We start from the raw sequence: 14,031 nt of genomic DNA on the forward strand, positions 1-14,031 counted from the left end.
ATCATACGAAAAATTTCAGTTCATCTGCAGTTCATATGAATGGTATCGATTCTTGTGGATATGAAGAAAAACAAGCTTGCAAAAACAATACGTAACTTTCGTTTTTAGTAAAATTATTTTTTTTTCGGTTTTACAAACTATGATTTTATCGATGTGATATTTTCTTTTCTTTTTTTTTGATTTTCAATTAAAGTTATCATTTATGAACAACACTTTGAAAAGTACGATTAATTTGAATTTATAAATCTGAATTCCATAAATTCTACAAATTGAAAATTCATGTTTTCTTTTTGTGTCGCCATCTTACGGCCGGATAATTAGTTTTAAAATAAAAAATTAAAATGTTTGTTTTTTTTGTTACGTCTGTACTGCCATCTTGAAGACAAATATTTAGTTTATAGATTCATATATTTTTTGCCAGAATCCATCACATAAATCTTTGAAAATTCCTTCAGCCATTTTTGATTTATCATCTAATAACATAACTGATGGTGAGGTTTTCTGTCCATTCTCATATACTTGTCGCCATTCAATTGATCCGATTTTTCCAGGATGACCGGTTTTAGCAAAATTTGTCCATGCTGTTATCATTTCACGACTTAATTTGATATCTACCGGAGAGCTTTTTAATGCTGGATTATTGAACAAGTACATTACATCTTCTCCATGACATACGCCCATCCATTCGAACGGACATCCCATTGCAAGAGAAGCAACTGCTCGTCTGTCTAAACGATATGAATAGAAAGTGTTCGCAAAATTCGAATCACGAGCAATTCTTTGGCCAAAAAGCATTGTAGGACATAGCAAACTACAATCTCCAATAATATCCCCAAAAACTTTTCTGTATGATTAAAACAAAATATTTAAAAACGCTAATTATCACTCAAATCATAACACTTACCGGACTTCATTCAGATTTGATACATTCAATGTTTTTGTGTAATAACTAATAACTTCATTCGATTTTTTCAATTCCATCTTATCCACAAGGTTTGATATCATTTCATGGATTTTTCCCATTGTGAAAGTATTGTTATCATTCATTAATTCTGGTAAATACAACATTGCAAACAAGCTTCCTTCATCATGAGTGTTACCGAAAATCACATCTACACGGTTAAAATAATTTTTGTAAAGAATCGCATCATTTGGCAAAACTTCATCACCAAATATTGGTGTAAACGATTTTCGAAACATCACATCTTCAGTCATAGATGGTAAAGATTTTTTTATCTCTTCGATAGATTTGGTTTTCAAACAGGCTATCGTTTGTTCGATATCTTCTTTTTTGCAATTCACTTTTTCGGAAAGTTTGATTGTTTTTGTTAAAGCAGTTTTTTTGTTATCGAATAAAAAGTTTGCTCCAGCACCAGATTGCATTATAGCTCTAGTGAATAGATTTTTTGCTAATGGTGATTGAACCAATGCTGATACAGACATTGATCCAGCAGATTCACCAAAAATTGTCACTTTATTAGGGTCACCACCGAAATTTTTGATATTTTCTTGAACCCATTTCAACCCAAGAAGTTGATCATGAAAACCGACATTTCCAGGAGCATCGCTGTTACCACCATATAAAAATCCAAATGGTCCAAGACGATAATTTATGGAAACAACAATAACTTCACCATAAGATGCTAAAAAAGAAGCATCATAAAATGAATAAAATATCGAACCAATCTGAAAACCACCGCCATGAATCCAAACCATTACTGGCAATAGTTTTTCATTATTTGTGACCGGTTTATAAACATTTAGAAAAAGACAATCTTCACTTTCACTAGTTGCATTTTGAAGGAATTGATCACCGAATTGTATGCATGAATTGCCTAATTTTGTGGCATTGTAAATGTCACCAGGCCATGATGTAACCATTGTAGGCTTCTCAAAACGATTTGCGTGACCTTTGAATAAAATGAAATAAAATGAGCATTAGGATAAAATAAAATCTCGTAAATTCATCATACCATAACGAAAACCTTGGTAAAAATAAATTTTTGTTTTTTTATCACCATCGATTACAGTTCGAACAAGTCCACGTACTTTACCATGACGAAGATTGACAATTGGTGCAAATTCCTCATCCGCTCTGGATGAACTAATGAGACAAAAATTAAAAACAATTGCAATTAATGTAAATTTGTACATTTTGACTGATGATAAAGAAATGAATACGAAACAATAATCCAACCATTGGCTTTATATATTGATCGATTGATTAATAGTTTTGAAGATAAAACTGATTCAATCAATTAGATTATGAGTTGATGGTACTTGTTTTTGTGCACTACTTGAAAGTTAGTTATAAAAAAAACTCGATTTGGTATTCAATTATTATGGGATAAAATTACAATCTGATAAGTGGTAATTTTTAGAAAATTTTCATTCCAAAAATTGATGATTATTTTCAACTAAAAGTTCCTCATCATCATATAATAATGATAAACTTTTCAATAACTAATCTCAAGAGCCAAGCAACTTATTGAATTTTTATGAGGGAAACTCAAATCATTTAATTGGAAAGAATGAAGACAATTTGCAACTATAATTCATCAGCATTTTTTTTAATGAGAATCATTTTTTATATCATTTAAATTTTCAGAGTTGAATTCCATTCCAAAAAAACCTATAGGAATGATATTGTAATGTGTTTGTGCATGTGTGATAAATCCATTTTTTTTTTGTTATAGAAAAATAAATTAGAGAAAAAAAAATTCTTACTGATTTCGTATACTTTTTACGTATGTATCTTTGTTTATTTACAGGTGCTTCTGTCGGTTCTGATTTTGTGTGTATGTGTGTGTATATTTTTTTTTGTTTGTTTGTTTGTTTGGCAGAACAATTCCAATATCAATATCGATTATATTATATTATATTGCACCGGTAAAAATGAAAATTAAAAAAAAAAAACAAAATGAGAAGAGAAAAAAAATCATTTGACATTTATGATGACATATTATAACATACAATAAAATTTTTTTTTTCATAACTTGTGAAATGTATTTTGTGTGTTTCGTATGTCTGTATTTGTGTGTAGGCTAAAATGTATAGAAAAATATTCAATTATAATACAAATATATAAGATGAGATAGATCAACATAGAGAGAGACAGAGAAATAAAAGCAAAAAAAAAAGTGAAAAAAAGCGAGATAGAGAGCACAATTGACGAATCACATTTTCTATTTTTTTTTTGTTCAAAAAAAAAGAAAAAAAATTATCAGAAACAGAATGAAAAATATGATAATGAAATGATACACTTTTAAAAAAAAAATGATAATAATAATAATAATAATAATAGAGATGATCAAAATAGATAGCCACGAAGAGAATCGATCGAAGGTGGAAAAGTTATTGTTGTTATTGTTATTATTATTATTGATCAGTGTATAGGTCTGATCATTATCATTTTTTTTTGTTAGTTTTTATGTCGGTTAGTTTGCCGAAATCATTATTATTTATTGATTATTGTTCATCAACAACATCATCTACATCATCCTGTATGTTTTCCATTTTTGAAGAATTATAATCGGAAAATGTCCATTGTTGTAATTTGTTTGTTGGATTACAATCATGTACTAAAAGACGATCTTTTGTCGATGCCATTTGCAAACATCTGCCAGTAATAACGTGTTTTATTTGTTTTAGCTATAAAAATACAGTGAAAATAAATGAATATAAATAAATTAAATCAACAAATGAGAAAAGAAACACAATGTCAAATTATATTAAAAGAAAATAATATATCTTCTACAAACCTCATGATTGTAAGCCCAATACTGATTTCCTTTGGAACCATGACAAGGATATAAAATGACATCACGTCCGGCATAATCCACGCACGCTTCATCACGACGAATTTCACCAATTTTGCTATAAAGCCAATACTATTACAGAAACAAAACAAATAAGGGCGAACAAAAATAAAAAAAAATAATAAATTGGAATTATCAAAAAAAAACAAAAATAAGTTTTCGGGTGACGGAACAGCACAAAGCCAAAAGATCTAATTCATTTACTTGATTGCCTCCTTGTTTATGGCATGGATAAAGGCCCAATGGTTTGTGTAAATCGGATCGTTTAGCTGGGCTATCGATACACATCTGGTATTCAGGGCTGCCATGATTACGAATCTGTACATAAAAATTATGAGCAGAATGAAAACATATACAATTCAGTTATTCGCTTTATAGTGATCAAATTGAAAAGAAATTACTTCTCCAGAAGCGATAGCATCGCCAGGCACAAAAAGCTCTGGATAGATATTCTTGATGTACCAATCAAAACTTTTGCAATGAAGTTTTTCTCGTAAAGCCTTTCTTGATGATACATCGCCATAATCTCCCTGAAAAAAAATTCCAAATAGAGATAATGTTTAAATAAACGAAAACAATTTTTTTTCTTCCTATCCAAACAGCATTGATCTCTTACCAAATCATTACCGATACGATCGTAATAGTATTTCTTGTAATCATCCATCCAAACTTCAGCCAATCGAATTGAATTTCTTTTCAAAACGTTTACGCCAGATCTCCACTATTCAGGAAGGGAAAGAAAAAGAAAAAAAAAGATGATTGAATAAACAAACATGACAAATGAAGCATTTTTAGGTTTTAAACACAAACTTTATAAGGCGAACGAGATCGAAAAACATGGCCAACATGTGAACATGGAACAATTTCCAATGTTCCACCACACATCCAACTTTTGAATGATATTTCTAGATTTTCACCACCCCATATATCAAAACCATTATCATAAGTGCCAAGCTTTTCAAAAAAATTCTTATCAATAGAAAAAAGACCACCGGCCATGGTTGGTGAATAAACTGGTTCGACAGGAGTTTTATGACGTTTACGTTCACGAAAAGGAACGGCATGCCAATTGAATTGTAGATTCCAATCGAATCCACCAACATTCAATGCACTTGCATCAGGATTATAATGATATTCAAAAGTAGAATCATTGATTACATCAATAACTGGACAGACGACCGCTGAAGGACTTTTTGCAATTCTATCAAGTAATGGTTCTAGCCATCCTTCAGCACATTCACAATGTGAATCTAGATATGTTAAAACTGGTGCAGTAGCCGCGGCTGCTCCAAGTAATCGTGCTCTAATCAATCCTTCACGTTTTTTGGCCCTTACTATCTTTAATTTTTCCAATCTTTCAGCATAATCATCAAGTTTTTGTCCAAGGTATTCTAATATTTTTGAAGAAAAAAAGAAGATAATTCAAAACTTATCATCAAAGGTTAACAACACAAACCTTTGTCGGAAAAATCATCGACCAAAATGATTTCTTTGATTAGTTCAGGAGGAGATCTATCCAATACGGAATGTACAGTTCGAAGTAATACTGACCATGCTTCATTGTGAAAACAAATGATGACACTTGTAGGTGGCAATTTTTTTTCATATACGACAGATTTGCATCTGGATGAAATTATGAATTTTAAATGAATAAAAAAATTATTGATGATTCAAATGTGTTTACGCAAATTCGATTGTTTATCATCACCATGATTATTGAATGTCAAACTAACCTTGGATCGCGAACATCTGGCAGTGAACGATGTAACGACATGAGATCACTGATGTATTGATTGAATGCATTATCTTTCCAACCTTGATCAATCAATTTTTGTATTTCTTTGCTAACATTTTTCTAATGTAACAATGGAAAATATATATTATTAATTTAAATGATAATTTAAAATTTTAATATTACATACAGGTAATATTACTGGACGGCCATTTTCACCGAAACCAATGGAGCTATCAAAAGGAAGTGGTATCACAGCATCTAAGTTTGGCACATCATTTGGCTGAAAAATTGTTTTTCAATTTACATGTAAAAAAACAAAATAAATGAATGAATATCAATTTATTTTAATATAATCATCATCATCATCAACATCATACCTTTTTATGATATTTATGTTTACCACCATTTCTTTTTGGATCATTTTTAATTTCGACTATACGATTATTATTATTATTATTATTATGTGAATGAGAATCGATTCGATTTGCATAATCATCGGATGCATCTTCATCCTGTTGTCGAGATGATCTTAGCCTAGCGGCAATTGCTGCTGCTTGTTGTTGTTGTTGTATATTATTAATATTTGATGATAAATCTTCATATGAATTGGCATATGTTTGTGAATTAGTATGGCCATGATATGAATACATTAACACAAATAATACCCAGGTTATGCAAAGAAATATTAACAGACGTGTTAAGCTTCTTCGAAGCCCAAATCGACGAAAAACCGTCATTTTTGTTTTGTTTTGTTTTGTTTGATTTTTTCAAAATCTTCTTAGGCACATACACACAAACGCATACGCGCGCACGAAAACAAAATAAGATGGTCACAATAATAATTGTCTTGAAGTGTTATTTCCGCAGCTCTTTATGATGAAAATGTTGTTGAATTGAATAAATAAAAACAAATTATAATAATTTCGATGGTTTTTTTCAATACAATAAATGCAAAATAGGTGGCATCTATTCAAAAAAAAAAGTAAATATATTGAAAAACAACGAGAAAAAAAGACTGATGAATTTAGTTTTGATTCGGGGTATGCGAAAATATAATAATGATTCAACAATTTGGCCAAAACAAATAGTTATCGTTGGTCGTAATTCTTTTTTTTTTTTTTTTTTTTGCCTGTTTCACAGTAATACCAAATCCTGAATGCTAAAATAAAATAAAAATATAAGAAAAGAAAAACAAAAGAAATAGTTTAGTATATAATTTTGTCACCAACTACATTTATATATTATGATTCATACATTCACAATATTAAAGTGTGCAAACAATTCAATGTTTTTATCGTATCAATAATGTTGTCAATGAAGATTTATTGCCCTGTTTCAAAAAAACACACACGACAATATTATTTTGATTATGATTCTATTGAAAACAAAACAAATCTTGAACACCAGATGATTATAAAGAATTATGAACAAAATATTATTTTCAATCAAAAAAAAATATACACGTGTGCACATATGTGTGTGTGGTTTGAATGGGAAAAGTTTTTTTTTAATTTTGTTTTTAGGGGGCTACCTACATTTTTGCAATAAACAATCGACGACCCGTACAAATATAACCACCACCAGCATAATTTTTTTTTCTTGTCTACAATACACATACAACACACACACACATGACTATTGTATTAATAACAAAGAGGCAAACAATTTGCTATAAAAAGAAATCAGGCTATATCAGATAATTTTGAATGATGATGATGGTGGTGGTAGTATCGTATCAATTTTTTTTTAATTTATGGTTGATTGAGAATCCACATACATAACATATCCACGTAATCATAATATATATAACATCATCAATAGCGACCAGCATTGATTGACAATGTGATTATATTAATGATAATGATGATGATGATGATGATAGAGGCATCATAATGATTAGATCGAGAGCATAAAATCAAAAAAAAAAACAATTGATCTTTTCCAATTGTATCCGCTGATATACAGTGAAGAATAAAACTTTTTTGAACCATATCCATAATAATGATAATATATATCTTCAATTTCAAATCTTCATTCATTCTATATATATATATAAATTCAGTCTTTTTTTATTATTATTATTATTTCAATCAAATAGAATCATGAAAATGTTTTGTTTTCCAAATGTTTTCAATAAATGAATAATAATTTATATATATAGTAGTAGATAGAAGATGTAATCATCATCATCATCAAAAACAGATGCTTGATTGTTTTGTCATCATTGATTATATTACGCATCAAATGGTTTATTTTTACGTTTTTTTTTCATTATTATTATTATTAGAAATTATTTATCAATTGATTGAATATTTGAAATCAAAAATCAAATGCAGAAAATTGAATGAATCAGTAACTATAGAAAAAATAAAATAAAATAACAAATAGCAGATGCTTTAGACATTAATTTGAATCAATGTTTTGATCATGTTTTTTTTTGTTTTGTTTTTTGTTTCACTTTCTGTTATATTTGTTTCCTATATGACATGATGAGTGTGTGTGTTTGTGATGTATATATGCGAATTAATTGTAACAATGATCCATAAAAAAAAAAAGTTTTATCAATGATGAATTGTACGGTTTTGTCCTAAATTTAATTACAGATTACAAACCCACACGCAATTGAAACAAAGAAAAAAAATAATAATAAGCCAAACAACAAACGATCAGATCATACTCAAAGACCAGAATCAATGAAGATTAACAATGACACCAACACACACACACACACACACAAACACATACAATACTTGAATGGGCAACAACTAACAATTGATCAAAAAGTAATAGTGGGTATTGTCACTTTGGTTACCAAGTTATGTTATCATACAAACTGTTAAAACTTGCAAAAGATGAAGAAGAGTAAGAGCAAAACATTTTGGCATTATATATACGCAGTGAAAAAAAATAATATGAACTTAAACATTTATGATCAAATAACAAATACAAAATGAGATTAACATTACAAAATTAAAAGAAAAAAAAATCTTCACGAACCTGTGAATGAATAATATGATCCTTATTATTATTGTTATGATGGAATAAAGAAAATCGGATCAATAAATGATGCTCTTATGTAAAATAAAAAATATCATTGGCCCAAACAATCAGAAACAAAAGTCAAATATAAAGAAACAAGAATTCCATTAGGCGATGATGATGATGATAATCGACAAAGGAAAAAATGTTTCGTGTTTATTGTTTGGTTGAACAATTACCTTTACCAAAAAAAAGGGTGATAACAATTGAAAACAATAATGTAGAAATGATTTTTTTTATCCCGCTTTCTATAAATTATGGCTTTTTATAAAAACAGCTTGAAGCATAAACACTGATGTTGATGGCAATGTTCGAAATTTATTTTTGGACAAATAAAGAAAAAAAATTTAATTTATTGTTAATCAAATTTTTGTAAAGTAACAACAATAACAAAAAAAAACATGTTTGTCCATCTATTTTCGATAATTTTAGTGCTGAAAAACACCTCGATTTTTCGATTCTGATAAACAAAACTAAACAAAAAAATTCAATTTGGCAACTGAATCAATAGCGAATACAATCTCATGTTGATCTATAAGTTTTCACAATCTATAAAATTAAATGTAACGATTTTTTTCAAAATAAAAATATAGGCAAGATGGTTTATTCTTTACAAAAATGAAATTATTCTTCAAAATTAATGATTAAGATGTATGAAAAAGAATAAATTGGTGCTGCCCGGGTATTTTGTTATTGTTGTTGTTGGCGGGGGTGATGGTGGTGGTGATAATGTTTGCAAATAATGGGAGAAAAAATACATAGCCAAAACAGAAAACAATGATCAAACTTTGATAAATATGATAAAAAACATAATTAATAGAAAAACTATAAGTTAAACAAAAAAAGAAAGTCAATTGCCTAAAATGCACTTAAAAGCAGTATAAAGTAGAAGAAGTTGATCGTTATTTGTTGTTGTTTCTGGTCAATTCTATGAACGAGACTAAAATGAAGAAAATTGGATATGAATTTCCGGTTTCAATACATAAGTAGGATCGTGTGTGCATGTGTGTGTGTGTGTGTGTTGAAGACCAAAGTCAAAAACTAAAATAAAATAAACATCAAGAACATTTCGGACATCTAATCATAAATAAAAGGTACGAATTTCGTTGTTATATACAACTAAAAACGAACAAAAGCATCAAATATGCGACATGACCATGTAATGAAATGTGCTGCAAATTATCGTAGATTGATAATTCAATTAGCACTAGAAAAATAACAATTTCATCACCATTAAAACAGTAGAATCAAAATGCTAATGACGAAACCATAATATAATAATGATGCAAGTGAAAATTTGTTCATAAATTTTTTTTTTCGTTCCATGAAAAAATACCAAAGTTTTTCTGTTTCAGGGTTACCAGGAAATTCAACACAAAAAAAAAAAAAAAAATTTCAAATTCATAATTACATAACTGTCTATGTGATTAATTATTATTTTGATGACAAACATGGAATTAAAAAATGTGAAATACAAAACCTAAATTTGAAAAAAATAAAAAAGCAAACGAATCCGTAATAGTAGATGAAAACAACGGAACAAGAGAAAAGCTTTTAGGTTAATAAGACACACGAAGATGAAAAAGAAATTCATGTCCGTTTTTATTTTATTCTTTTTCTTCGTCTTTAAACAATTCATGGTACAGAATTTCAGTGTATAGCCACCATTATCGAGAATTCAATTTCAAAGCCACCAACGCTCATACATAGACATGAATATAATACAAATATTAGATACAACCATGTCATATAAAAAGAAAAAAAAACCTTCACGGATATGAGATATGATCACAGTTTTTTTTTGCTCTTTTCGCCTGTCTTGTAATCACAATTGATGAAACCTTTGGTTTCTTCTTGTTTTGCTTCTTACATTTACATTTACATTATCACAAAGGAAGAAATTCGGAAATTTCAAATGTGATGAAATGAAATCTTCTGAATAATGATTAAAATGGCTGCTTTTTCTAAGGAAAAAATATGATCAAGTAGAATAAAATCTTAAATATCAAAGGAAATTATTTTCTGTAGTCAAAGTTTTTTTTTGGCATTTGGATAAAATGTCGATGTAATATTGTGTCGGTGTAATATTTTTCGGTAAATGGTTTTCCATTCACATTTGCCTTCATAATTAAGCCTGAATGAATTTTGTTTTTCTTTTCACGTGATTTTTTTTTCTTCTTCGGTAACAAATTTGATGATAATGAAACAAGATACTTTTTTTTAATCGATCAAGCAATTTCTTCGTTATATTCACGAAGAGCGGCGCTTTGGCATAATGCACGAAACAAAAAACCGAACAATTTCTATGCAATTCACTCAAAAACAATTCGTCAGCTAAGTGGTTAAACATATATATATGTTTTGTGAAACAAAAAAAAATGTCTAAATTTAGAATTCATTTTTACATGGAAATTCAAAGATTCAAGTAAAATAGATTTGATTGATTGGTTTTTTTTTTATTTTGGTTCGCTTCTGATCATCATGTTTGTTATTATTTTCAATCGAATGTCGAGTAAATTTTTTTTTCTTCATCATCATCATCATGATTGATTAGTTTTTTTTTCTTCGTTTTCAGAATTATTATTATCATATTTGATAATTTCAAATTCAAACGTGTTTCATCATCATTAGTATTGAGAGTATGAATTTTTTTTCCTATGCTACATTCCCAAATTCAAAAAAAAAACAACACACTGTGACATCAGCTGATAGGCTCATCCATTTTTTTCCATTGTATACACAGTTTTATTTATAAATATTCAATCTAATCATTCATCCATCCAACCATGCAATCATTCATAATATTTTGTTGAAAAAGAATATAAAAAAAAGTATCAACTGAAAATTTGAACATACAATGACAACAACAACAACAACAGCGACAACAACAACATGAAAATTCATTTCAATCATCATTGAAATTCAAATGGATGATGATGATGATGATGATAATGATGATGGTGTAGTGAGAAAGAAAGAATTTTTTTTTCTTTGAACAAACATACAATGAAAGAAAAACAATAATGACAGCAAGAATAATCGTGGAAACCAATATTCTATTGCTTTGCAATAGTTGCTATCAACAATAACGGCCGATATTTTATATATGAAAATTGTAGAATTAATGATATTTGAATGAATCGACCACAGAAAAAAAAATGATCAATATTATGATAATTTTGTAACTTGTAAAACATAAAATAAGACAAGAAAAGTTGATAAAATCGAAGAGTTCTCAGTCATTCGCATACTGAGCTTAAAATTTTGTTTTATAAAACAAATAGAATTTCAATTCAATTTATAATATAACCAACAACAACAACAACTTGAATGTATGTTTAGTTAGCTGAAATGAAAACTACTAGACGGTTACTTTGTACTTTATTTTCTGGATGAAAATTGGTTCAATAATCGTTTGATTGATGTTGTAGTTGTTGTGACGGTAACAACCGAAACAGAACCCATACATACACACAAACACACACACACGCACAAATCAAATACAAGAAAAAAACTTTTTTGGACAAGAAAATTTCTGGTTGAATTTGCAGGTCTTATTAATGAAATTGATTCAAGATTCGTGTGTATCGATGAGAATTTGTTTGCCACTTTTTACTCTATCTTTTGATGCGCATAAACATTATTAGCTGGTGAAGCATGATTTTTCCTCAGAGAGATTGTGTTTATTTGCATTAAACAACACACACAGTTTGTTTTGAAAAGAGTAAAGAAAGAAAAAAATTCAAATCGAAATAGAATTTCAATTTTCAATAAAATACTGACAATCAATGCCAATAACAGTGAACCATTGAACAATCAAATCAATTCAATTCCATTCAAGTACAGGCAACAAACGAAACAACAAAAAAAAAACTTAACCAAACCAATATTATTCAACATTCTGGATACAAAAATCTTTAATCGAAACCATACAAAAAAAAATTATACAATACAATTCAATGTATTTCAATTAGAAATGTTACGAAATGAAAGATTGAAAAACGACTGGAAACACAACAACAACAACAACAAAAAACAGAAACTGTATGATTATGGCAAGGGGAGTAAAAAAGAAGGAAGGAAAAAAACAAAGGAAATGAAATTTAATACATGTATGTGTAAGAGGGGAAAATTGCCATATTGAACTTTCTAGTCATTTTTGGTTTTGTTTTTACAATGAAAATTAATCCCATTGGTATAGTGGAGAATATTATTAGAGTTTTTTTTTGGTGTTATTGTTGAATAATTATTATTATACGAGAGAAAAACAACATGGCTATAAAGAATATAATTGAAAAAAACGGATCTATTTTGGACAAACATCAAAAAAAAAATTCAAAGTTTCATGTCGCTTTCTATATTTATATTTGTTGATCTTTATTTGTTTTTTGTTTACAATCATTGGTTGTTTTAGCGCAGAATAAAAGTAAATAGTGGTAATGAAACGAATCAATGGAAAATGAATGAATGGACTTGACAAGGTGTACTATTCTGATGATGGTGATGGTGTGTCACCATGGATTCCAAATCTTTCATTTATTAAATGATAAGCAAAAAAAAAAAAGAATGAAAAAGGAAAAATTTTAGTTTAAATTAAAATTCAACGAAGAAAAATGATTGAAAATCATCATCATAGTGTACGGATTTTCATTTTTTTTCTGTTATTTTTTTTTCTTCGTATATGATAAATCATATTTCAAGACAAGACCTTTGTAGTAGGGAAAATTGCCAATTTTTCATATGTATGTGTAATGGTTTCCAATGAAAAGAAAAGAACAAAAAAATCAAGACCAACATAAAAAATTTCCTTTTTCTTCTTGGTTCCACACACCCACCTACACATACATAAATCCAAATGTAGATCAATTTTTTTTCTTTTCTCATTTTTTTCGGAACCTTTATTCATCAAATAAATTCTATTGTGGAAAAAAAATTTACATATTTTTCAATTTTTAGGCCAGAAAAAAAACAAGAGACAAGAAGAAGAGATCTCCAACGCATACACGAACCAAACTAAACGAGGAATTATGAATAACCGGCCCAAAAAAAAGAAGAATAAAAATGAACATCGTTTGTGATTCCATAAATCCTTTTTTTCTGTAAATGTCTACTCGATGAACGTACAACAAATGGAAAGAATATGGAAATAACATAAATTCTTATGAATTTTAATCTAAGAAAATCTGATTGTTTCTGTGTTTGTAATACCGTCACCATCACCACCTTTAAAAAAAATTCATGAACATACAGATTCACCTATGTGAAATGATGATGAGATATTTTTTTCAGCAAAAAAAACACTGATCCCGTATATGAAAAGAAACTAGGCTACCAAAAAAAAAAAAAAAATTTGAATGCAACAAGGAAGGAAAAACATGTGATATATGATTGCAGAATCAGAATACAAATAGAATTTAAATAAAGCTGAAGAATCAATAA

At 28.5% G+C, this 14,031-nt stretch overlaps 2 protein-coding genes across 4 annotated transcripts in view; both read right to left on the reverse strand.

The window, feature by feature from the left end:
• Positions 1–96: 96 nt before the first annotated feature.
• On the reverse strand, positions 97–2,192 carry LOC124498741 (cholinesterase-like). Its single transcript, XM_047062536.2, has 3 exons — positions 1,974–2,192; positions 905–1,910; positions 97–844 (listed from the first exon to the last, which is right to left on the reverse strand). The coding sequence occupies exons 1-3, from the start codon at positions 2,152–2,154 to the stop codon at positions 391–393; spliced, it is 1,641 nt and encodes a 546-aa protein (XP_046918492.2). The 5' UTR covers positions 2,155–2,192; the 3' UTR covers positions 97–390.
• A 357-nt stretch (positions 2,193–2,549) lies between these two features.
• The window catches only part of LOC124498740 (putative polypeptide N-acetylgalactosaminyltransferase 9), a 47,869-nt gene continuing 36,387 nt past the window's right edge, over positions 2,550–14,031 (reverse strand). The window contains exons 1-11 of one of the 3 annotated variants that reach the window (XM_047062535.2): positions 6,808–7,082; positions 5,931–6,712; positions 5,741–5,833; positions 5,552–5,673; positions 5,275–5,441; positions 4,629–5,209; positions 4,435–4,539; positions 4,220–4,348; positions 4,023–4,136; positions 3,762–3,890; positions 2,550–3,651 (exon numbers count right to left, since the gene is read on the reverse strand). In XM_047062535.2, the coding sequence (XP_046918491.2) occupies positions 3,469–3,651; positions 3,762–3,890; positions 4,023–4,136; positions 4,220–4,348; positions 4,435–4,539; positions 4,629–5,209; positions 5,275–5,441; positions 5,552–5,673; positions 5,741–5,833; positions 5,931–6,290 (1,983 nt within the window). In that variant the 5' untranslated portion in view covers positions 6,291–6,712; positions 6,808–7,082 and the 3' untranslated portion in view covers positions 2,550–3,468. Of the gene's footprint in view, positions 3,652–3,761; positions 3,891–4,022; positions 4,137–4,219; positions 4,349–4,434; positions 4,540–4,628; positions 5,210–5,274; positions 5,442–5,551; positions 5,674–5,740; positions 5,834–5,930; positions 6,713–6,807; positions 7,083–14,031 lie in introns of those variants that run through there. The other 2 variants (XM_075735539.1, XM_075735538.1) reach the window with 2 other exon arrangements.

This window comes from Dermatophagoides farinae, chromosome 2 (genome assembly GCF_024713945.1).
Source record: "Dermatophagoides farinae isolate YC_2012a chromosome 2, ASM2471394v1, whole genome shotgun sequence".
Lineage (NCBI taxonomy): Eukaryota > Metazoa > Arthropoda > Arachnida > Sarcoptiformes > Pyroglyphidae > Dermatophagoides > Dermatophagoides farinae.